Below are 24,124 nucleotides of genomic sequence, written 5' to 3'. Positions count from 1 at the left end.
TAAAAAGATGAAAATAGAAACCAAATGACTTTGACCTTTGAGTGCAGAGCTCCAAATTACAGTCCAAAGCTCTACAGTAAGTGTGTGCACAGGTTTCATTTATTATTCATCCCATTAGTGTTGTTTGTGAGCCATTAAATACTGTAGGTACATTGAATTAAAGATGCAATGGATTTCTGCCTTTTTTATGAAGATGTTTATCATTCTCTTTCCTGTAGGCACATCATGACTACCATGAAGGTCACTGAGAGCAGTTCTCTCAAACCTGTTTTATGTTAGTCAAGGATGCCCTTGACTAATGAATGTGACGTAAGGATCATTAATTAATGTCCCCGTCACACTGGCACAACACTGAAAACGGGTGATAATTCTAATGTTGTCCACCAGAAAAAATAAAAGAGCAACTTGCTTGTCATCACATCTGTGTGCGTGTGTGTGTGTATGTGTGTGTGTGTGTGAGAGAGAGAGAGAGAGAGAGAGAGCCTCTCCAGTTGACACTGAACTCTGTGGTGTTGCCATTTACCAGGGTAAAGCATGGTTTAATAAAGGGCTAAGGAAACACATACACACACACACACACACACACACACACACACACATATACATGCAGTCACACCACACCAGAAGGGTATTTCACAGTTCCTTATATTTGATTCCTATTCTTTTATCTTTAATCATCCCTCTGTCTTTGGGTTGAGATATATTTTATGTTTGGAGAAACCCAAGTTAAAAATCACTAATTAGTCCTCCAGGCTGTCTCTCTCTCGCTCTCTCTCGCTCTCTCTCGCTCTCTTTTCCACCAGCTAAGCCTAGCCCAATTAACATCTAACTCATCTTTTCGACTGTTGTGACTTCCATTTCCCTTCCAACATCTGACAGTCACGCGTGTTACGGAGACCAAACCTTTAATATAAATTAATGCGCAGCTTTGCGTCAAGTTGCATCCCACGTATTTATGAAAGTAATATGCTTTTTGATAGATCTAATTATGCCAGTTTTTCCCTGGCAAAAGAGTCTTAGTATGACCGAACATGTGGATCAGAGATGGTTCTGAGTAGTTCACAAGAGGCTGAGATTAAACAGCTTTTCCGAGAGTAGTGAGGGAAAGCCAGCTGTCTGTGGAAGGGGTTAGCGTTGCCTCTCCTCTCCCGCTACACCTCCATATATTTCTCCCGCTCTTTTTTTCCCCACGTTCCAGAGGCCACCATTTATCTTCCTGCAATAATTTGACATAAAATAATGTTAACTGCAGACAGAGAGATATATTAAACGCAGGAAATGTGTGATTGTGAGCGTGTGGGTGTTGAGCCTGTTTTTGTTTTTGAGTGTATTTTTGGGCTTCCAGTCAGATTCCAAGCACAGCCCAACCCCCCCTCACTGAATGACCAAAGTCGGCTGCATCAAACACCCTGACCGGGCAGAGCTCTTATCCTTGAGTGTCCCCACACAGAACCTCTGTAATATCTGAGTCTCGTGTAAATTAGATTTTGTTCATTGGAGACAGACGCACAAACTCTGAGCTGCTTTGAGTGCTCGGGTTGCATGTGTGCAGCTTTGTCAGGTAACCATGTAACTTTATTTCACTTTAATAACTTATTCTCCTCAGACAAGGGGAAAGACTCCCCGAGCACAGGATTGAGGAGTCAAATGTTTAACTTTTTAACAAATGAGGTATCAACCATACCAATGGACCGCTTTTTCTGGGAGCTCTGTTTTCAGCTGATTTACGCTTTCACGTTCCTCTGTTATGAATGTAAAACACTTTTTTTGTGCAGTTTCAGTCTTGGGGTTGATGCTTTCTGTCAACGCTCCCAGTAAAAGCTGCAAAATCTCGGTCTCCGATTCAAATTAGTTTGTCTTGATCTATTTTGCATTTCATACTCTGTTTCCGTTGGTTTCCCTCCCTGAGCTATTGATGTGAGGCTGAAACAAAGACAGGCGCTGCTATGACTGTGCACTTTCATTTTGGTGCTTTAGAATCCACTTCACTTGCTGATTTTACTACAGTATTATTAACTCCACAGCCATCTAATCCAGACAAAGGAAAGGTGTAAATATTTGCACCATTTAGACTAAAAAAAATATATTTGTAGCGTCGCACAACCTTAAACATACCATTATTGCAATTTATTGAAATGTGTGAGGGTCAGTTTATCAGATTTGCTGATGTCATTAGGACATAATGGCTTGTGTTGACCTTATCTGAGGTCTCTCTTCACTAATGACCACTTCAGGCTGCAGCTCTATGTTAATTAAAGGATACTTGGTTGCTGCTTTTTTTTTTAAATTATGGTCAAGAAAGGTTGCTTTTCCATAACAATATAATTAATTTTCCCTCTGCACCAAGTTGTTAAGTGTGCGTTTAGCTTAACGGTAAAATGTCCGTGTGTGGGTAAATATGCATACCCTGCATACTGTGCGAATTCTCAGAAGAAGAAAGCCGTATTATTGCCAGCCTCTGCTGTGTTTATGTCACACTGTGAACAGTCTCTGCAAACCTCGGTCATTAAACATTTCACTTGATGCAAAATTATTCTAATGTTGCCAAAATCTACCTCAGATCCCAGTAATATTTTTACGATTATTCTTTCTCCTTTTTGCTCCACATCATCCACAAAAAACACCATGGTGAATAATCTGTGTGAATACCTCTAGCTTATAAATCTCCACATTTACAAGATTTACCCTCAGAGATGCATAGATTCTGTCAAGCACAGTATTTCTCATATAGACATATTGAGTGTGGCGTGTGTTGTATTATGGAAACAAACCTTTTCATCCAGCCTTTCTCATCTTAAACTGCAGTCAGTTTTACGCAGCATCACACACTTTTCCAACTTCTCCTCTCTGCACTAGTCTTCTTCTCGCTCTCTCTCTTTATTCGTCCTGATGTATGGAACGTCTGCTCTCATATGGAGTGTGTTTGTAAAAGTCAGAGTAATCAAATTTCACTGATTCCTGGGGGATTAAACAAGGTGGCATTTGTGTGTGGAGCGTTCTGTCTCTGTGCATACACAATATTAGCTCTGTGCAAAGCTGTGTATTGTAACGCAGCCGTGTCATTAGTCTACGACCGGCTCGGCTGCATCCATCATTTTGTAGTCTCAGGGGTGTGTGTGCGTGTGTGTGTGTGTGTGTGTGGTGTGTGTGTGTGTGTGTGTGTGTGTGTGTGTGTGTGTGTGTGTGTGAGGGACACTGATCCCCATTTGCATACTAAAAGTTTATAAGTGTAATTGTTTGTTATGTAAAGATATAAAGAGGTGGGCGTCAGACAAATAAACCTCTAGCAGGGATACGAGGTGTCATCTTGTAGCCCCAATAGAATAGAAGTGGTCACAAGATTGCAGCATTTGTGGTGCTTTATTTGAAATCGAACCACTCCATCACGATTGTTAGCCAGAGTTTGCTCATTACCACTGCAAATAGGAATGATGTGGCAACAGCAGGGCCTCGCCACCCAAAAATAGGTATTACGCAGTGTTAAACCTAAATGCATGATCGCCTGCTGTTGGCACTATGTGTGATCTGGCAGGGTGCACGTATGGCTTGCCAGCTCGCCCGTGTTAACACAACACACAACACACAACATCAGCACCGCTTTCTTTATGGGGCTCGGAGCTCGCTCCAAGGTGCCATTATATGTTAAACCAGAAGGTCACGGTCCATTAAAGTTCAGATGAGGTGGAAAGTTACCAGGACAGCTCAGAACTCGATGAGTGATTTCTATCCTCTCCTATGTCTCTAAGTGCGTTAAATTAGAGACATTATCCATCATGCTTTGATGAATTAATGGTTGAAAACAAATTAAAACAAACAAAATGTCTCCCAGAGGTCATCATCTGCAATTAGAATGAAAATGGAAAGTGCTGATGTCTTTGTCTAAACAGCCAGAAATGTCTCTCAGCGGTTGTACTTTATATAGAATTTTGGAGATAACTAACATACTTTTGTGCCCACTTCATGAGTCATAGCGCTTGAAGAACAGATACTGGGTTCTACCTTGCTCAGTGAATCATCCCTCTAAATAGACTGGAGTAGTGAAGAGGGGCCGTGTTGGTCTTGCATATCTGCTGATATGCTGTTCCATACACTCATAAAATATTGATGGCATTGCTGCTCATTAGATATTTTCAGTTTTCTCATAGGCCATTGATTTTATTAGCTATGGATGAGGTCTGTCCGGCCTTCACACATCCAAGTTCCGGCCAAGTTAAAGTCGTGGAGAAATTTCAAGCTGGATCAGTCCACAACCGGCTGAATTTAGAATACACACACACACACACACACACACACACACATATACTGTATATATATATATAGCTCCAGACGTGCCCATATTCTGCTGACTCTTGATTTGTGGTTATGAGTCCGTTCATTTCGACAGCAAAATGAGTGAACTGCTTCTGTTTTAGCCGTGGAACAAAAAGGCATCAGTCTGATCAAATGTGGCAGGAGTGAATTCTGAGAGGAATAGCTGCGATTGGATCCTGCGTGCCGGAGCGTCGCCCCTTCTGTTGTAGCCACCGAGCACAAACACGGAACCCCGTTAGCCTTCAGCAGGGCTCAGCCAAAGGAGAATGTTGCACTGACTTCTAGATTCCTTCAAGCACGAGATGGCAATCATCATCATCATCGTCGCCTTGTTCGTAACTGGGAAGTGCACCTGGGACTTTATTGAATCAGTCTAACCTATGATGCATTTTGCAATAGCATGAAATAGTGAGTACACGGCCCCGTTGTAGCAGACTGCTAAGGTCGCCCAGGGCTTCATTCTAGACACACACAGATCAAACAGTGGGAGCTTGGGTGATATCCTTTAATGTTTGGTTTGCTTTTGATTGTTTTAACTCCGTCTGCTAGTTTCCCAGTATGAAGCCCCCAGGTTTGATGTCAGAATAGCCAGAGTTAAAGACAGATTTTTACCCTACAAATTGATGCTTGTCTTTGGCAGTTTCTTTTTGAGGCTCGAGGAGAGTTAAATATGCATGAATTCAACATGGGTGGCTCAATTTATTAAAAAAAAAAAAAAATAAAAAATCAACCAACACAACAACAAACAAATGACATGAAATCTTTATTTGGCAGAGACAAACAGAATTCAGAATCGATTTTTCGTTTCAGGGAACTCTGCAGGAGCCCTCGCAGTTTACTCGACTTGTTGTTCTCTCCTGAAGAGGCGATACAGCCACATTTACCAAGAGAACACATTCCAAACTGGTGCATAATCCCTCACACATATGCATTTACGCATACACATATGTTTCCATCTTTCCATTGGCTGAAGAGGAGACAAACCTTTAGATCGCCACGGAGACCCATCGTTCAAATTTATTCATTAAACTCCCCAAATGCTCCCCTTAACGAATGTAATTAGAATATGGTAATGAGAGAGGGCTGAACCAGGGAGTGTTGTAATACGCTTAGCAGCACGGAGAGAGAGAGAGAGAGAGAGAGTTGGGAAGTAAAAAGAAACAGAGACTGACTGACAGGGTGCCAATTTCTGTCTAGTTGTAAACAAGTATTTATGCCAATGAGAGGTGGCACACACAATTTCTCTCTCTCTCTCTCTCTCTCTCTCTCTCTCTCCTATTTATCATGCCAAACCTCCTGGAGAACAATAACATCAACAATAGCAGAGTAGTGATGAGTCTCAGAGGGCAGAATGACTCATAGTAAGATGAGGCATCGGGGGTTAACGCAGCCAGTGGAGATTTCACTGAGACGCCCCCCTACCCGCTCTCGCTCGCTCACTGTCTGCTTCAATCTCCCACCGGCAGACACACACTCGTCGTTAAAGGCATTAAATAAGTGTGCGTGCGCGTGTATGCGCCCACCTTTAACTTTGCGGAGTTTTTGAGGACTCCGACAGGCTTTATCCAAGACGCCCTGGCACAACAGGGGGTCCTGGCATTGTGTTTGACACCCCGCACCTGTTGCCGTCTTTGATGTGTTCAACCCCCTGCTGAGAGAGAGGGGGCCGTCTCCTTAAATGCAAATACGAGGCAGGAGGAAGAGGACAGGTAAAGTGTGCAAGAGAGAAAAATATGATTGATGTTCCCTCTGTGGATTGAAGCTGACTTCTGCTCTCAGGTCTTTGCAAAAAAGTTTGTGCTACTCTCCTCGCTGTGCTGCTGTGCACATGTATGTGTGTGTGGGTGTGTGTGTGTGTGTTGCTGGTTTCACTATATGAAATTCTATAAAGGGAGATGAGAGGGAAATGAGACAGAAAAATTATGGAAGTGGGAGAGAGCTGAAGGCAGGAGAAGGAGGGAAAGTAAAGAGGTCACACTGAAAGGAGAGCAAGAGGAGAGAGTGAAGGAGTGAAGGAGAGAGGGAGAATGACTATTTCATTATAAAGCCGTCAGTCATGTGGGCAGCTGCCACCACACAGACTCTTTTGAGATCAAGCCTCTGCGGGTCTGTGGGTGTGTGTTTGTGTGCGTATCCCCTCGTTCTTGCCTTTGCATCCTGCTGCGTGTTTGTTTTAACACAGGGAGTGATTTTTTGTGCCTCCATATTTCCACGTGTTAGCACTGCGAAAAGGCAGACGGATGTTTGATGCATGTCTTTCGTGCAGCCACGTGACAGGACGGATCCTCTCTGAAGGTCAGACTTTGTCCTTCAATGGCAGCGCAGCAATGCATGTGCTAGCATGTTTCTATTCCATTTTAATTGACCATTGGAGACATGTTTTACAGAGTTCGGTACAGTTCTCATGGGGATCAAACCCAGTTTTAAGACGGTAAATGATCATTTCTGAGATCCCTGACAGAGAGGGGCAGGAATTAAGCTTGTTAGGAGAAAGATAACGCCTTAGAATACACTGTGACTGGAAGTCAATATAATATCCTAACAAGAGCAGGGGCACAAGCACACGCCCACACTTATAGACATTCCATTTGTATGCCAGTGTGTGCATCTTTTATGTCCATGGGCTTGTATGTGTGTTGCCCATTGTGTGATGAGGTGTTTATATGATAAACACAAGGCGAGCTGGAGAGGAATTCTGATCAGGGCTTTGCAACAGTTGTTATGGAAACAGCATTAAGTAGTTCTATTAGCCAGTGTAGGTAATATAACGGCTGTTGGAAGCAACACACAGTGGGAAACGAGGCAGTTTGGAGTATAACACAAACTACAGGTTATTGCTTCGGTCTACAATAGACTTGATGAAATGTTATTGTTTGGGTAGAAGAAAGCAAATTTATCCCGTCATAACTCTTTCTGCTGATGCTACGCCTTTTAATTAGTCAGGTTAGAGGAAAATAGTGCAAACAAGACTGTTTGGCTGGTTTACGAGTGGAGTCACGTCAGTTTAAATCACAGCCCGGTTAACCCTCGATGCGCTGTTATGGTTGTAAGTGTCAGTGGAGTGAATTTAAAGGTCATTCAGGTTTGTTTCTGAGCGGTCAACCCCCTACCCTTTCTGACAGCAACGGTGGATAATGACGTGCCTGCAGGCAACTCTCAGTTGTAATGGATTATTGATTAGTATGTTTCAATCAAACTGCTTAACAATATAGCTTTAGCATGACATTCTCATATACACTTGATCTGGCTTTAAAGCAGGCGTGTTTAAAAATAGACCACAATCAATATATTGTGGGCTGAACAAATAGCTCCAGTGTTGATCCAGAACAAAACCACAAAAAAAGAGAGAGACTTGTACGTGGTGCACAAGGAACAAAAATGGCAGCTGATGCAGATTGTGCAGCTGAGAGCGTCGTCAGGTCGCTTCCTCTCAACGCCAAAATAAACTTTTCAATGCCAGATAATTTCCGCGGTGAAAACCAGAGGCAGCCTTCATCTGAAGCACTCTGAATTGATGTGACAGTTCTAGTTTACAGACAGCTCTGTTTCCCCCAGATCTCTGTCGGGGTGATGCTCGTCAGTAGGCTTCAAATGTGCGCACACATGCACGCACTCACGCACGTGATAGCCTGTGGCCAGACCCTATAAGGGAGTCTCCGTGGGGAAAGCTCCTGGATAAGTCTGTTGCAGCGTAGGCAACCCTCTAACACCCTCCCCGCCTCGACTGGAATTCTCCCCGAGGCCTGAAAGTGTATGTGAATGTGCACTTGTGTGCATATGTGTGTGTGTGCTTGTCTGATTTTCTGAACATGCCACCAGTTTCTTGGAGGGAGATGGTCTCAGTGATGCGTGAGTGGGAGGCTGATTTCCCCAACTGCATCACTCCCTCTAATCTAACTTCCCACTCAGGCGCTCTGCTTTGTTAGATATTTCTTAAGTAACTCTCCTTTCTTGCATTCTCTGTTACAATCAGACAGGAATAGGTACGCGCGTGTGTGTGTGTGTGTGTGTGTGTGTGTGTGTGTGTGTGTGTGTGTGTGTGAGGCCTCTCTTAATGTATTATTACGTAGAAGCACACAGACATCCAGAATGTCTGGGTTTCTAGAGTAGCTCCCTGGAGAACGATACTTGTCCCGTCCCTGTGTCTGGAACAGCTAACACACACAACACACACACACACACGTAACACACATTGAAAGTATTCCTGAAGGGTCAGTGTGTCACCAGGCATGCTCAAAGCGTTCCATCACTCCTTTCCACTGGGGCAATAACTGTGACTTCCTGACGATCGACCTTCACCGTCTCACTCCTGTCACTCTTCACGCAGGCGTGCACGGACGAGGCAGCGAGCGCGCGTCTGAAGTGAGAGTGCACGTCTGTGTGGGGGTGTCTTTTAGAGAGTGTCAGGCTGCTGTTTCAGCTGACTCTTCTGTTTCTGGCTTTTAAATGTCTCTTAAGGGGCCAGGCCTTTAATTGCAAGTCTCTCTTCCTCCTTCTTAATCCTCCCATCCCTCTGTCTCCCCAACCCTTCGTCTCCTCTCTCCTCCCGCCTCCCACTGGCTGACAGTCACTGGGGGAGCCCGAGTGCCTGGCCAGGGCTATGAAGGCCGTATAGGATATTGACTTGCTGCAGAGTGGTTTGGGAGGAGGAGAGGTGGCTGCTTGTCACAGCTAATGAATAGATGCATAAGTGAATGAGGAACTGTGGTGTGTGTGTGTGTGTGTGTGTGTGTGTGTGTGTGTGTGTGTGTGTGTGTGTGTGTGTGTGTGTGTGTGTGTGTTTGTGGATAAAAAGTTAGGTCTCACACAGAGGTTAAGAGTGACCAAGTTGAGGATGATCATTTTAAAGACATTTCTGTCTCTTTCTGTCTGTTTGTCCCTCTCACACACCCATGCACACACACCAAAATGTGCCAACACATACAAACATGCGTCAAGGCAGTGGGGGTTGATGTGTGGATCGAATAAAGGATACTAAAAAAAAAAAACAATCCACTTAAGTGCCAGCTCCCTCCTCCAGCTGCTCTCCCTTTTCGTCTCTCCCTGGCTCTGTCTCTCTCTCTCTTTCCCTCTTTGTCCTCGTCTCGTCTGATCGGTATGGAGCTGGAGTGCTCTCATGCCAAACTGGGACAAATACCCACACAAAAACATGCACGGAAGGAAAGAGAGTGGAAGTGGAGGTCTGTAGTGGAGGCTGTTGATCTGAGGGGGGGTGATGAAGGAGAGTGTGGAGATGTTCCTCACTATGGCATGGAGCCACATATCAAACACAGCTTGCCTTAAGAGGACAATTTACATTTCATAGCCATTTACAACAAGTGGGTGAGATGGGTATCAAAGATAAGAAAAGAGAGGATGGTATATCAAGGAGGAAGCCAGGAGTGGAAGAGTGTTCACTGAGCGTGGGGAAAACTTGGCTGAAACTCAAATTTATCAACAGTAGTTTCTCTTCTCTCGGCACACGAGGACGTTCTGTTTCAATCAGACGCACCTGCACGATTTAAACTTTCTTTTATTTTCCTTAATGGATTTATGTGAATGTAGAAGAACAATAGGAAAAAGTCCTGCGAGATAAAACCGAGCCAGCGGACGAATTAGAAATCGAATTAGGTGCAGGCTTTATCTGACGGAAAACTGTGAAATTGCAAAGTACAAGAAAACTTTTCCTATCAGACGCTTTTTGAGCCAGCGGTACACCTCCGCGCCTCCGGTACATCTCTGCCAGCATGCACCTGTGCATTTAGGAGATTCTTCCTCCCAGTGGAGGAATGCATCGGTGTGTCTGGGAACCTGATTGGTTGCTGCCCCAGAGGGGTCTGTCCCCCCTATCTGTCTCTTAACTGGCTGCTCTGTGACCAATCAGCTGCCTGGACCTCACCGTGGCAATCAGATAGCGACACACTCTCTGTGGACATCAGCAGGTCATCTGGAAATACTTGCTATGTTTTATCTCCCTCCAACACACACACACACACACACACACACACACACCAATGTAACCTTTCTGTGTTTGTTTTTGCAGGAGATTGCTGCGTACCTCATCACTTTTGAGAAACACGATGAGTGGCTGACAACATCGCCAAAAACCAGGTGGGGGCAGTCACATGCATACATACCCGCACACCAGCATACAGACAATATTGATAAATATATACATTTTTTGACATTAAAATAAGAAATAGGCACTGCAGAAGCATTCTTGGGAAGAGACAAACAGTCTTTTGACCTAATTGGTGACTCACATTGGTTTACTGCCAGTGACTGAGTGCCTATGTTGGATTAAAACATTAGTGATGTATGTCAACGGTTTCCTAGGGGTCCTGCTTGCAGCCTACTCTACATGTAGGGAACGTTCCAGAACATGCCCAGACTGTAAAGTACCTAGTCAGCTGGAAATGGAGTATTAATGAATGTAAATGTATTAGGATAAGTAATGTATAATTCAGATATAGGAGAGTGAGGGGGTTAAGGGGAGGGTGTGTGTGTGTGTTTAAGATGAGGTGTGAACAGGGATTCACATGCCAGAACTGAATATTCATTGATCTGAGGTTGCTCTTTTCCTAGAGCAGGGAGAGATTATGGCTGGAAAAGGAACCAGGAAGAAGGGAAAAGAGAAACATGAGGAATGAAGCAAAAGGGCAACTTGAATTATTGATAAATCGCCCGATTGACACTGGCTGTAGTTAACACGGATGTAGGTGTGATTAGGAAAAGACCAAAAGAGAACAGTGAATGTAGGAACTCTAAGTGAATGGGAGAGCGGGTCATCTCTTGGCCCTGTGCCTGTTTACCCATGCTGCTGAAAGCCCAGGGTGATGCCTCCCTGCTCCCATTGTGCAAGCTGGAGGACTCTTCTGTGGAGCGGCTGTGGGCCGGCGGCGCCAGTTTATACTGTGGATGGATTTCCCATTGATTGGCTGTGCTGCCGTACAGCTTCAGCCTCCCTCCGACAGCAGCGGCGGCAGTCATATCGGTGTTATTGAACAGCAGTTAGATATAATCCCATTTAAACATGACACGAGGCATGATTAGAACAGATTACACCTAATCCCATCAGATGGAATGGAGCTCGGCTAACAGAGCCAGTGACATTTATGTGTGGCTTCTGTGGGACACACTGTGTGTGTGTGTGTGTGTGTGTGTGTGTGGTGTGTGTGTGTGTGCGTGTGTGTGTGTGTGTGTTTGGATCATATGTGCACATACCAGTTGGGGGGAATCATTCAGATGACAATCAATGACCTTCACCCCTCCCTCGCTGAAATATTTAATGAGCTCAAAGCAATACCAGTTACCTTTTGTCATCTCCTTTTCTCCTCCTTTTACCGGACTCACTCTCGCCCACTCCGTCTCTTTATCGTATCGTTTTTTTCCTCTCTTCTCCTCCCCTCGCCTTCTCTGTTTTCGCTCTGCTACACTGTGGAGCGGTGGAAAAGCTTTTTATATCCCACACATCACAGACCAGTTACAATCAATAGTATTTATGTCTGCTTGAATTGGAAGGTTTGCAGGGAACATGCGCATCATCCACTCGCACACACACACACACACACACACACACACACATGCGCGCGCACGGCGTAAGCATGCACGTATTTCCCACCCACACACATACAGGCACACACATCTGATCTCATCCATCTTCTCCATAACATAATTAGAATCAGCAGCTCCAAGATGACTCACACCGCTCGAGACAGAGACTAAGCTCAGATTTGATGGGAGGTGGGGGTCTTCATTCTGCTGAGAAACTGGCAGGCTGGGGCCCCAAAACAGAACAGATTTAAGGTGTCAGACAAAATTAGCTCAAAATAAATTCAATTTCATTATACAGTGTTCTGAGTAAATTGCAATAATCTCAGTCCAGATGTGTCTGCGTCAAACGCGGGTGGAGGGAGGGGAAGGAGGGACGGCGAAGGAGAAAATGAAGAGATGCTGAGATTAAAGGAATAAAGACCGGAGGTAGATCGAACAGAGGAGATCAAGGAAAGGAGAAACAAAGTGTGTAAAGGTGTGTGCGGTTCTGTGCATCGCCCCGCGCACGTACGTATATACGCGGCTCCGTGTCTATTGATTGTTAACAGGCCTGTTTCTTTCTGTTGTCACAAGATAAGGCGTTTGTCCTCCACCCACACACCCAAACACACACGCACAAAGATGTACACACTGCTGTCTTTAATGTTTTAGAAGTGTGGTGATTGATTGCTGAGCCGCAGGTTTGACATTGAGCCCCAAGAACACACGGCAGTAGGTCCTGCCATTTCACTATAGCGTCTGTGCGTTTCGGCATGTTTTGTTCCCGGTGTGTGGTGGGGGAAGTAGCGCACGCACGTGTGTGTTCATTGTTCCAGGCGTATATAGAATAGGAGCGTAGAGGTCAATGTTCATGCTGAGTGCATGAATTACTCGGCTTAAATATTAATACACAGGATTGTGAGTATACGTGTAAGTTGGGGGTGGGGGTGAGGGAGGGGGGGGGGGGGGTGTCATGGCATCATCTTACCGGACTGAGGGAAAGAAACATTCATGTCATCATGTAAAACAACAGAGGGATTCTGCTTGACTTCAGCTGCCATTTGAAATATATGTTACAAACAAGCCAATACACTACTTTATTCATAAAGACTCTTTGCTTGGTTTGGATTTGTGGCAGTTGAGCACCAGGAAATGTAACAGAAGACCAGGATTTAGATTCCCAAAAGATGCTTTTTTACATTACTTTTTATGACTTATTAGAGAAACATAGGTCAGAAACTATTCCCTCCCATTTAACTCAGATCTTGCTACCTAAAACTTGAAATACTGACTCCAAAGTCCAAAATTATTTTAAGCCGATTCCTTCCTCCTAAAATATTGATGTCCACTGCCCATGTGAACCCTTTCCTCCTCCTCACTAACTCCTTATCCTGCTCTCATCAGGCCTCAGAATGGCTCCATGATCCTCTACAACCGTAAGAAGGTGAAGTACAGGAAAGATGGCTACTGCTGGAAGAAAAGGAAAGATGGGAAGACCACCCGAGAGGACCACATGAAGCTCAAAGTTCAGGGAGTCGAGGTAACAGGATGCTGAACGCACATGCTGCAGGTCAACGTGCTACCTGAGAGCCAGAGCAGCGCCCCTCTTTTTCCCTCCCTGCTTGTGCCCCGTTCTCCCTCCCTCTTTCTGTCTCCCTCTCTTTTTTCTGAAGGATAAGAGTGTGTTTGGCCCAAGGCCAGAAATGATGTCAATGCCTCCTTCAGCAGAACAGAGAGGGGTATTGATCCAGTCTCAAGTCAGCGTCTGTGTATGCGCGCGCGTGTCTCTGTGTGTGTTTGAGTCACATCAGCCGGCTCAAAAATTGATTATTCAGCAGGAATATACCAGGAGGTGAGAGGAGCAAGCATGCATGTGTCAGGGGCAGAAAGAATGAGTTGGAAGGGAGGCAGCACTGAGTAGGCACATGCATGTTTGCCTCAGTAGTTTTACATTAAAGGTGAGCCGACGAATGAGACACAGAGGTAGAGGGAATAATTGAGATCAAGTATTCCCATCTGCACCTCTATTATTTACAACCCTACACTCACATCGACATTCATCTCTCATGCATTTCCCCTGCACGTACACAAAGGCTATAGTATTTCACTGCCTGATAGTTGCGCGGTAATTGTTTGTGTCACATCTTCCCGGGACCCCCCACACACACACACACCCCACCCTCAAGCAAGCAGGGGACAGGGATGTGGGAGCAGAGCAGCAAGATGAGAAGGCAAAGAGGGAGGAGGACGGGGAGAGGCAGGAAGCAGGAAAGAGAAAACATAACCCGATGGAGAGCCTCCTCATATCCAATGGAAATATATGGAAATGCACTCTGCCTTTGGCAAAGCACACTTTAGATAGAGGGCAGGCTACTTCTGAGGAGAGGCAAAATGGGGGGGAAATGTAAGTGTTTGCAAGTGTGTTTGGGAAGAAAATCGAGTTGTAAGTGTTGACTGCATACAGACTGATTGTCGAATCTGTGCGACTCTGATTTTAAACTCTAACAATTTTCTTCTCTTTGTGTTTGTAGGAGGGAAGCAGGGTGGGTCCTTCATTGTGTTTTGAGTAATATTATGATATAAGTGGATCTGTTCCATAAAAAAAGATTAGTCTTTGTCGTCTTTGAAGTACCACAAACACTCTCACTACAGACACATCAGATTTCATGAAATTGCACAGAGTTGCACAAGGGTTCATCTGCAGACTTCATCCGGAGATGGAAACAGAGTGCACGTCTTATACAAAATAACTATTTTTGCAGACTATAAATGTGACGCCACATTAGGAAAGGTTATCTCTGATGTACACGACATCTATGTATAAATGAGTCCTGCGGTGTAAATAATGGCATCAACCTTTTGCATCATGCAGAATGTTTCTGTTCCACAGTTGTGCGGTCCAGTTTGTGTGTACTGTCATCATCAAGTACTCCTTGATACTTTGCTCTCACTCTGTGCTTTCCTCACCTTCCCCCTTCCTTTGTCCCCTTCACTGTTGCTGATCTCTCTTGCAGTGTCTGCAAGATGACACCAATGTGACGTTTTGTGAATTTTAAGTGGTTTAGATTCGGTCTTGCTGAGGCAGTAAATTTCACAATCTCTTGTGCCGTAATTGTCAACATCAGATTTATGATATTTTAGAAAAGACATTAAGACTAAAAATGCTCACAGCATGCCTGCAATTTAGTTTTAACACTGCCGTCAGTAGAACCAAAAAGTGTATAACCGCCTTCTCCTCTCCTGTTCACCCATTTATTATCCATTCCTCCTCTATTCCCTTTTCACCTCTCCTCTCCTCTCCTCTCCTCTCCTCTCCTCTCCTCTCCTCTCCTCTCCTCTCCTCTCCTCTCCTCTCCTCTCCTCTCCTCTCTCTAGTGTCTGTATGGCTGCTACGTCCACTCCTCAATCATCCCCACCTTCCACCGTCGATGCTATTGGCTGCTGCAGGTAAGCCCGCTCCCTTTCCCTTTCAAACCTTTTCTCATACATGTCTTTTACTAGTAAAAAAGAGTCCGAGCTCTTCACATGTGAGGGCAAAGCATCTTGGTCACACTCTGATCGTAGACAGCAATAAAGGAATAATCCCATAACTGATTGGTTATTGGTAAAATATGTTGGACCTGTAGGGTTCATATGTGCCCTGAGTTATAAACGCAATTTCTTGCCAGAAGTTCACTATAATTCTCCATGAACCCTGATTCAGTCAGTATCAAAAACTCACCAAGAAAAACACCCCAGAGCTACAAACAACACATATAATTCTCACAGAAACACACGTCTACAGGTGTCCCCTGTGTATAAAAACATGTTTTTATAGAGATGTTGGACTCACTCTATCGCTCATGTAAAAGACAGTTAAAGCGGCAGTTTTTCCCCTCTCTCTCTCTCTCTCACTCACTCTCTCTCTCTCACTCTCACACACACACAAAGTCATACACACGCGTGTCATTTAAGAGATGGTCACCGTGACATCATGTTACATGACAGGTCTGCACCCTGCATGTACATTTACATCGCACGCTTTTCTCTGCTCATTTCCGAGGAAATAATGAACAGCGTGTGATGTCCATTTAAAATATGGAGATGCATACATATTTATGGAGTCTTGACCAGAAATGTCTGCATAATTTGGCACATGAAATTCACAAGGACATTCCAGCCAGTGGCTGCAAATTGAATGTGCCCTAACCCAATTTATTTTCTTTTTTCAGCCTGCCTATAGTTCAATTCCCGGACTCTGAAATTATGATGGGAAATTTTTCTTGTATCTGTAAAATGCTGTCTTCTACCCTTTGCGCAGATATCACAACACATCAGTGGATATGATCATAAATCAGTCTGTGCACGCTGTGCTGTTGCATTGCTCAGTGTGGTGCTCTTGCTGCCCACTGTGCCATCCTCTTTTGGAGAGAAAAGTGTTCCACCTCAGCAGGTCCTCCCCTCACCTGAGTCTGTCTGCTGAATCTTTCATAAAGAGGAGCTTCTCTCTGTGTGTCTTCCTTGCTTCTCTCACACACATCTACACAGATGCGCATGGCCTCACCTGTTAAAACATTAATGGGGTCGAAATTCCATAGGTCTGCAGGTAGCTATGCTATAGAGAACCGCTCTCCTCTCCTTTTCTCTGTATACACGTTATTATACGCAAACACAAGTGCTGTAGACACTATCACAGCCTCTGCAGGGTCAAAGACAGTGATGAGTGGGCCTGAGCTGTTAAATCTTTTATAGACAGGTGAGAGGATCGTATCTGATACGCTATATCCAACCTCCTCCGTGACCTCCACCTTCTCTCCTGAGTTCCTTCTCTGCGTTTTTCCCTCCTGGCTGCTTTGTAAATACAATCTCTAATTTTATTCTCTCCTGCTCCATACAGCAATAACAACACAGCAGTGCATTAACAAATAAAGGCCATCCTAAACTAATACCGCTGCGCGGATTTGTTTGTGTGTGTGCTCTGTAGAACCCAGACATTGTGCTGGTGCACTACCTGAATGTACCTGCAGTGGACGATAGCGGGAAGCCATGTGGTCCCGTCCTCTGCTCCATCAATACAGACAGGAAGGAGTGGGCCAAGTGGAGCAAGGAAGAGCTCATCGGACAACTCAAACCCATGTGTGAGTTAACTTTAACCTCATTTCGGCACTTGTATCCATCCTACACCCAAGCTCCTGTGCTTCAGCCCTCACACTTTTGCTAAACCTGGGGCTCTGAGTCAGCTTTGGCCCATAACAGAACCACTTGTCCTGGAGCAGTGATGAAGACAAACTTGATGACGTATCGCAACGCGGCCATAGAAAGCTGTGCAGTGTCATTTCAAAATACAACTACAGAAACAAAGAACCAGATTGTTTCAGAGGCTCTTTGTAGATCACCTTCTGCTTCACTTAGAATTAAACTTAAAGCTTTACCTAGTGTTGACAACTTAACATTCTGAAGGTCAGCCATGCCAAGCCTGTCTGCATAAAGGTGCATTCAAACATTTGCTGCAGTTAAACTTTCACAAATGAGGATTTGATTATCAACTTTATCCTGTGGTTATGACAGCAAGGAGACAGAGTCCTTGCATACACACCAGCCAGCTGTGCAGAGCTTTGTGACGGTTCCAACAGTTAGCAGTATGCTGCCACCTACAGGCCAATATCATCTTAACCAATGAAAGGGGGGAATTCAGGGGGAAAAGACAGCGGTGCCTAAAAATATCCAGCATGTATTATTCATAAATGAACATCAGGGAGTCTGATAACCCAGTACACACAATAATAGACACACACACACACACACACACACATGCAAGCACACACACTTACATCATCTCACCCATCTTTGATTTGTTTTAGAAGGACAATCAAGGACAAGCTGTTCAAGGGAAGGGGTCTTAAACTTTAGCAGCTCCTCCTATTTGCATTTCCTGTATGATCGGATTCAGTCACACAAAACAGTTTCATTTTATGCATTTATCACTGACATGTAACTTGTGTGGCTTTAGAGGTCACTGAAAGGTCAATTAAACATATGCATGTCATTTGTTTGTAGAAATCTAAGTTCCTTGAGCAGCATCATATTCTGCAGTAGCATCAGGATGACAGAATATTATGGTTTATAATCTAAAGTACATATGTATTAGAAAGGTTCACGTTGAACGCTAGGTGGCACTATTACACAGGATCAACAATATAATTTATGCCAGGTAAACAAAGGCACTATACAAATGTTCTTTGTTTGAATGTATTTTCTACTAGGTGCTGGAAGTAGTCTGCATCAGAAATGTTCCAGTGTCAAGCAACGCATCATCTCCTCCAAGCAGGAGTCAGGGGCAACAAGGGCTGGAGCTGGCCAGCAAACTGAGGAGGCAGATGGCACAGAGGTTCAAAACAGTGACGTGTCTGAGGGCCAGACAGAGCCCAGTCCAGGAGGGGGCCGGAACAGAGCCGGAGGAGGAGAAAGGAGAAATGGCAGGATAACCAAACCCTCCCTTCTTCCGCAGAGCAGCATGGAGGTGTCTTCATCAACTTCCACCAACCAGGTGGAGGTTCCAGACACCACGCAGAGCTCTCCGTTGTCAATCGCCAGTGACATGGCCGACAGCCCAGCTCTCACCATTGGGCCCAGCTTGTCACAGAGCACGGCCGTGTTCATGTCTGAAGTCACCACTTTGACTGGAGATTCTGTCTATTCTGCTGGCCACACTCACTTGCTGGGATCCACCCATGAGAGCACCCCTGCTGGGATTCTGTTGACTGTCGCCCCTGAAAACCAGAGGTTTACATCGTTTACTGGTGCTGTGGGCTTAGGTGAAGGTGGGGAGTTAGTTCTGTCCAGTTCGCTTGACTCTAGTGGAGGGGTCAGTCTTCCTGAAACTACCATGACCTTTGACCCAGACAGTTTCCTCAACAATCCAAAGCAGGGCCAGACCTATGGAGGAGGTGGAGGGAAGACCGATGGGTGTAACGGTGATGATGGAGGACTCCACTGCTCATCAAATGGATTTGTCTACAACCCAGCTCTCGTCAACAACATCAAGACGGAGACCACAGCCCTGGAGCAGCCACTGGGTACACAGAGTAGCTATGTTGGAGAAGGGGCAGGCCTCAGCCCAAGCACCACCCTGGAGCAGATGGATTTCAGTGCTGTGATGTCCTCAGCCTGTGTGCAGAGTCTGACGCAGTCTGCACACCATTCATCTCCAAGTCTCTTTCTCCAGGCCCCGCTCCAAACTAACCAGCCCTCCCAGCTGCAGACCAATGGTGCTGAACAAACCCAAGAATCAGGAGAATCCCAGACTTACATAAGCTTGCCCACGGTGCTAACAGACTCTCCCATAACCAATGGAGATGCACACACACACCTTCACCAAGCTAGCTCGGAACAACAGGGCCTCTGTGGAAGGAATGGACAAGGAGCAGCAGCGGGCTCTTTTCCTCTCATACCACAGGAAGCGACCGTGGACCAGTCAGGCAACAGGAGACATCGTGAGGTTGGGGGATTAGACAAGTCTTCTGACAATGGAGGCGAGTTGCTACTCAAGGCCGGGAACTGTCACGAGACCTACACGAGCGTTAACTCGGAGCACTACCTTCAACCCAGTGATGACGGCGGAGGAGAGGAGGGCGGGGGAGGAGGTGGTAGAGGAGGAGGAGGAGGAGGAAGTGGCGGGGATAATGAGATTCTTTGCAATGGTGTCAACTTGTCAGGGACCAGCAGTTCAGTGGTGCCCAGTCCTCAGTCTATAGCTGCTGGCACAAGTATGGAGGGAGCGCTCTACAGCTCTCCTCTTCCCCAGCAGGGTGGCGGTGTGTCAGCTTCCACAGCTGAGGCCGGAGCACCTATCAGCCTTGAAGGCTTTGAGGCTTCCTTTGGGAGCCAGTTCTCTGATCTCATCAATGATTTCATCTCCGTTGAAGGGTCTGGAGGAGGGGTGGGGCCAGCTGTCACTGGGGTTCTCATGCCTCAGGAGGGGACAGCAGCAGAGGAGCAGGGCACGGGGCCAGGGCACCTACAAGGCTCGGAGGTGGAGCAGGGAGCTCTGGGACTGCTCCAAGAGACTGGGAGGCTGTTCACTGTGACAGACTACTCCCCAGAGTGGTCGTATCCAGAGGTTAGTTAACTTGTTCCCACAGGAAATCCAGTGCCGCCATCAGTTACATCTTGTGTTCACATAAAATAGTGAAATCACTAGTGTGGATGCGAGCAGTCGGGTGTGGCAATGAGAAGGAAAGACTTTTGGTGAACTTAAACATGAGGTACATCATCTGTGTGATTGCAATTACAATCTGTTTTTCACCTGTATATTTATAAAATATTTATAAGTTCTTTGTATTTATGTCAAAAATTGGACTTGCCTACCGTGCACTACTATAATTTGAATTCTATTAAATATTTTATGCAAGGTATCGCTGCTCATGAGCACATTTTATTTTATTTTGTTGCCATTTTCAAACGAGGTTATGGTGACTACACCACAACTTTTCTTGAGAAATTGTTGGCAGAACATTTCGAAATAAAGGCTAGTATTTGATTTATTAGCATCATTTTATTGCATTTTGCATCTACTTACTGTTCATAGAGACTTGTTTGCAATAGTGAGGGGGACTTTTATGGACACAGAAGTCACAGCATGTGGGATTAGAGGCCTGTTTGTGTGCTGCAGGGAGGTGTGAAGGTGCTGATCACAGGTCCGTGGTTGGAGTCCAGCAGTGAGTACAGCTGCCTGTTTGACCACATCAGTGTCCCCGCTGCCCTCATCCAGCCAGGGGTGCTGCGCTGCTACTGCCCAGGTGACGTGCTCCTCTATAAACATTTAGCATCACTGATAATGTCACACAGGACAGAACACAAAAGCAGATTAATATAAAACCACAGCCTGAAAGGGACCTTTTCTGGTAAATGTGTCTCTCAAACATCTGCATATTTGCTCACCTGATGTCTGTTTCCAGCTCACGACACGGGACTGGTGATGCTGCAGGTAGCTATGGGTGGTGAGGTCATCTCTTCCTCCGTGGTGTTTGAATACAAGGCCCGGGACCTTCCTGCTCTGCCATCATCTCAGCATGATTGGCTCTCTCTCGATGGTGAGCACATTTGCATTTTCTCAATTGTGGGTAAAGGTGCAGGTGTCTGTTTGTATGGCACCGTAAATGAGCAAGCGTGCGCTATTTATTTAGTTATTGTTTCAGAAGGCCTTTAAATTTCGTGTGTGGTGTAACTGCAGCGGGGGAAAGACGCGGGTCTCCACAGCAGACGCGTCCCGGGCTTCTGCGTTCGCCCCCATCTCTGCGTTGCGCAATGCGGCACTGCGGTCGCAGCGGGCTGTCTGTCTGTCTGTGTGTCTGTCTGTCTGTGTGTCTGTCTGTGTGTCTGCTGGAGTGAAGGACACCGACGAGGTTTGCGTCGAGTGCCGACAATGGTCACGGGGTGCTGCGCATTGTTGGACGCTGGGTCCTGGCTGGACATGCGCTTCGGTTACCCCCCCATTGTTCACCTTCATCTGGCAAAAACAGACCGAGATACGTGTCCGATCCCGCGCGTGCGCGCGCCCGGTCGATCGCACGGAGGCAAGCGAGCCTCCCGCAGCTCCGGGTCTGGCGGGCCGGTTTGAAGCGTCCGCGTCCCTCCCCCGCCCCCTCCGTTATTTGTGTTATTCCGGCTCGGAGCAGACGCGGGGACGCAGAGAGGGAAGATAGAGAGTCGCTGTTCGGGTTCGTAAAGTCTTTGATTTTCAGCTCTTCAAATCGCGCTCGGTCGTCGATGCTGGGGACGCTGCTGCAGACGGCTGCTTGCTTTATTTTAAGACTTTTTGAATTCATAATTGAAATACCTGTTCTAGCCCCAGACTCTGTTTGCGTTTAATTAGAAAGCTCATTTAAAGTATATTCTTGGTCCAAGAAAGGCAGTTTCGATGTCACCAGGAGGGTAAAATCACTGTATGTAACCTACATTTTAAATCCTTGAGACAGGGTCAATTAGCCCATCAATCACTCAGAGGCTCCTGTATTGCAGGTCAGTGCTGCATGACATGATGTCTTGAGGATGTAGACAGATCAATGAATTTAAGAGGCTTTTTCAATTGTCTTGTTTGATTCTGAGCCAGATTTCTTTAGTTTTCTCAGGTAATGCAAATTAAGCAATCAGCCACATCCAGTGTTGCAAAAGTTTGTAACTGGTTGTAATCTAGATTCTTGTTTGTCTCTATATGTCAGTCCTGACTGTGAGCAGATGTCCTGCAGGGTCCACACAGCCTGTAAACCACAGTCCATGTGTTTCATTCTATGGTTTAGTAACTGAAAAGAATAACAAGGACCTCTTGTAGTCAGTCAGGATAGTTGTTTTTCTGCTGATATTCTGCAGCATTTGTTTTGCAAGCAGATATTTTCTGCACAGCTATATTGACTGTGGACGTCTGTTAATAACGTATCTGCTAAAAACATAGGGTTTTGTGTTTTTTATGTTCAAAAAGCTCAATTTACAAAGAGCTCCACTCTTCTCCTGACTGGCAGCGGGCCTCAGCTCAGTGTGCCACAGGCAGAAATAAAAATTGGAGGGAAATTAAAAAAAACAAAAAAAACCACACACACCAAGAAAGCAGTATTTGGTTCAAAAAATATTTGAATTGTATTTCAATGAGTGAAAAAAGTTCTTCTGTCTACCTTCTACAGACACCCAGTTCAGGATGTCCATCTTGGAACGACTGGAGCAGATGGAACAGAGGATGGCTGAGATAAGTAATCAGAACCCAAGCTCAGAAACCATAGCAACCAAGGGCAGTGGGGTGGAAGGCGGAGGCGTCGCTGATCAGCAATCTCAAGTAATGAGAAATGAAATTTTCAGGGGTAAAAGCAGTGCGGGGGAAACGCAAACATGCTTGTGACAGAGCGTTTTGTCTGCCCTCAGGTTTCTCCTGATCAGGATTCTTTTGAGAGCCGTGTGGTGATAGTGTGCGAAAAAATGATGTCCCAGTCATGCTGGGCTTCATCCACTCAGCTCATCCACAACAAGAACTCCAGGGGAATGACCTTGCTGCATCTGGCTGCTGCTCAGGGCTACGCAGGACTCATTCAGACACTCATTCGCTGGCGGTGAGGACCGTACATGCACTGTTATGAACACAACAAAGACGTCTGTCATTCACAGTTTTACCCTGGTTTGCAGCACAAAGCACGCTGACAGCATTGACCTCGAACTGGAGGTGGATCCGCTCAATGTGGATCACTTCTCCTGCACTCCACTGGTGAGCGATCAATAACCTTCAGTCGTGCTTTGCAGTCTGTGTGTGAGTTTATTGTGAGCATTCTCTTGACTTTGCCAGATGTGGGCCTGCGCCTTAGGCCATACCGAGGCTGCTCTGATGCTATACCAGTGGGATCCACGAGCTCTGGCCATCCCTGATTCGCTGGGGCGCTTGCCTCTCAACATCGCCCGATCTCGGGGTCACACGCGACTAGCTGAGCTCTTGGAGCAACTGCAACAGTCTCCTCAGGCTCAGAGCCAGCTCACTGAAACGTGGATGGAGAAGTGGAGAGGCGAGTCACAGACCAACGGAACGAACAACAACTCTACCGCAAACCTTAACTCAGGTTGGTTTTATCACCAGGGCAGGATTTATCTGCCAAGGAACCCGTTTCCCCTGCAACTGGCGCATGTTTAGCACAAGCACCTTGCGATGTTTCACTTTTGTCAAAATGTTGTTGTCTTCTCAGAACTGAAAAGAGCCAGAGCGCAGATTCCACCAGACAACCAGAAGCAGAGCCGAAGCCAGTCAGGACAAAGAGCTCAGCAGGGAAGCCAAGAAGATCAGGGAGCCCCAGCCAAAAGACTCAAACTAAACCCAGACACTCAGCAACAGCTCGCTAACTCAGCCCCTGGCAAAACCACCTTCAGATCCCTCCTCAACTCACCCCCCTGTCCTTCCCCTCAACAGCCCCTCCTGTCCACGACCCCACAAACTCAACACTTCAACCTCAGCTGTCAAAATACACCACCTGTCAGCTCAAGCCCCAACTGGTCTCAGCTCCACAACGCTCCGTTCTCCTACCTGCCGGCCAGGATAGGGAGGTCTGGAGGGGGCACCAGGCGGGGTCCGAGACAGACTCTTGTGGAACGTAGCCTAGCCAGGAGAATTGTGGGAAAAGAACGACTTTCTTTTCACCTGCGCCAGAGTTTACTGTGTGACAGGGGAGAGGAGACAGAACTGCTGACCTATCAGGATATAACAGACGACCTGCAGGTAAGAACGGTGGATGTGCTTGTTAGAACACAACACTGGAGCATATGTAGCAATTCTTTCTGCAAACTTATTTACAGG

The 24,124-nt window shown here is 45.9% G+C and overlaps 1 protein-coding gene across 8 annotated transcripts in view; it reads left to right on the top strand.

Annotated features, from left to right (window-relative positions):
- The window catches only part of LOC130523696 (calmodulin-binding transcription activator 1-like), a 41,461-nt gene that overhangs the window by 11,401 nt on the left and 5,936 nt on the right, over nucleotides 1–24,124 (top strand). For 7 of the 8 annotated variants that reach the window (XM_057029114.1, XM_057029112.1, XM_057029119.1 and 4 more), the window contains 12 exons: nucleotides 10,334–10,401; nucleotides 13,228–13,363; nucleotides 15,199–15,270; nucleotides 16,787–16,940; nucleotides 18,066–19,921; nucleotides 20,474–20,600; nucleotides 20,760–20,894; nucleotides 22,479–22,627; nucleotides 22,714–22,898; nucleotides 22,972–23,050; nucleotides 23,129–23,396; nucleotides 23,520–24,046. In XM_057029114.1, the coding sequence (XP_056885094.1) occupies nucleotides 10,334–10,401; nucleotides 13,228–13,363; nucleotides 15,199–15,270; nucleotides 16,787–16,940; nucleotides 18,066–19,921; nucleotides 20,474–20,600; nucleotides 20,760–20,894; nucleotides 22,479–22,627; nucleotides 22,714–22,898; nucleotides 22,972–23,050; nucleotides 23,129–23,396; nucleotides 23,520–24,046 (3,756 nt within the window). The remainder of the gene's footprint in view (nucleotides 1–10,333; nucleotides 10,402–13,227; nucleotides 13,364–15,198; nucleotides 15,271–16,786; nucleotides 16,941–18,065; nucleotides 19,922–20,473; nucleotides 20,601–20,759; nucleotides 20,895–22,478; nucleotides 22,628–22,713; nucleotides 22,899–22,971; nucleotides 23,051–23,128; nucleotides 23,397–23,519; nucleotides 24,047–24,124) is intronic. The other variant, XM_057029120.1, reaches the window with a different exon arrangement.

Source organism: Takifugu flavidus, chromosome 4 (assembly GCF_003711565.1).
Source record: "Takifugu flavidus isolate HTHZ2018 chromosome 4, ASM371156v2, whole genome shotgun sequence".
Lineage (NCBI taxonomy): Eukaryota > Metazoa > Chordata > Actinopteri > Tetraodontiformes > Tetraodontidae > Takifugu > Takifugu flavidus.
Note: the sequence above shows the minus strand (reverse complement) of the source record. Positions and strands in the feature narration are given on the sequence as shown.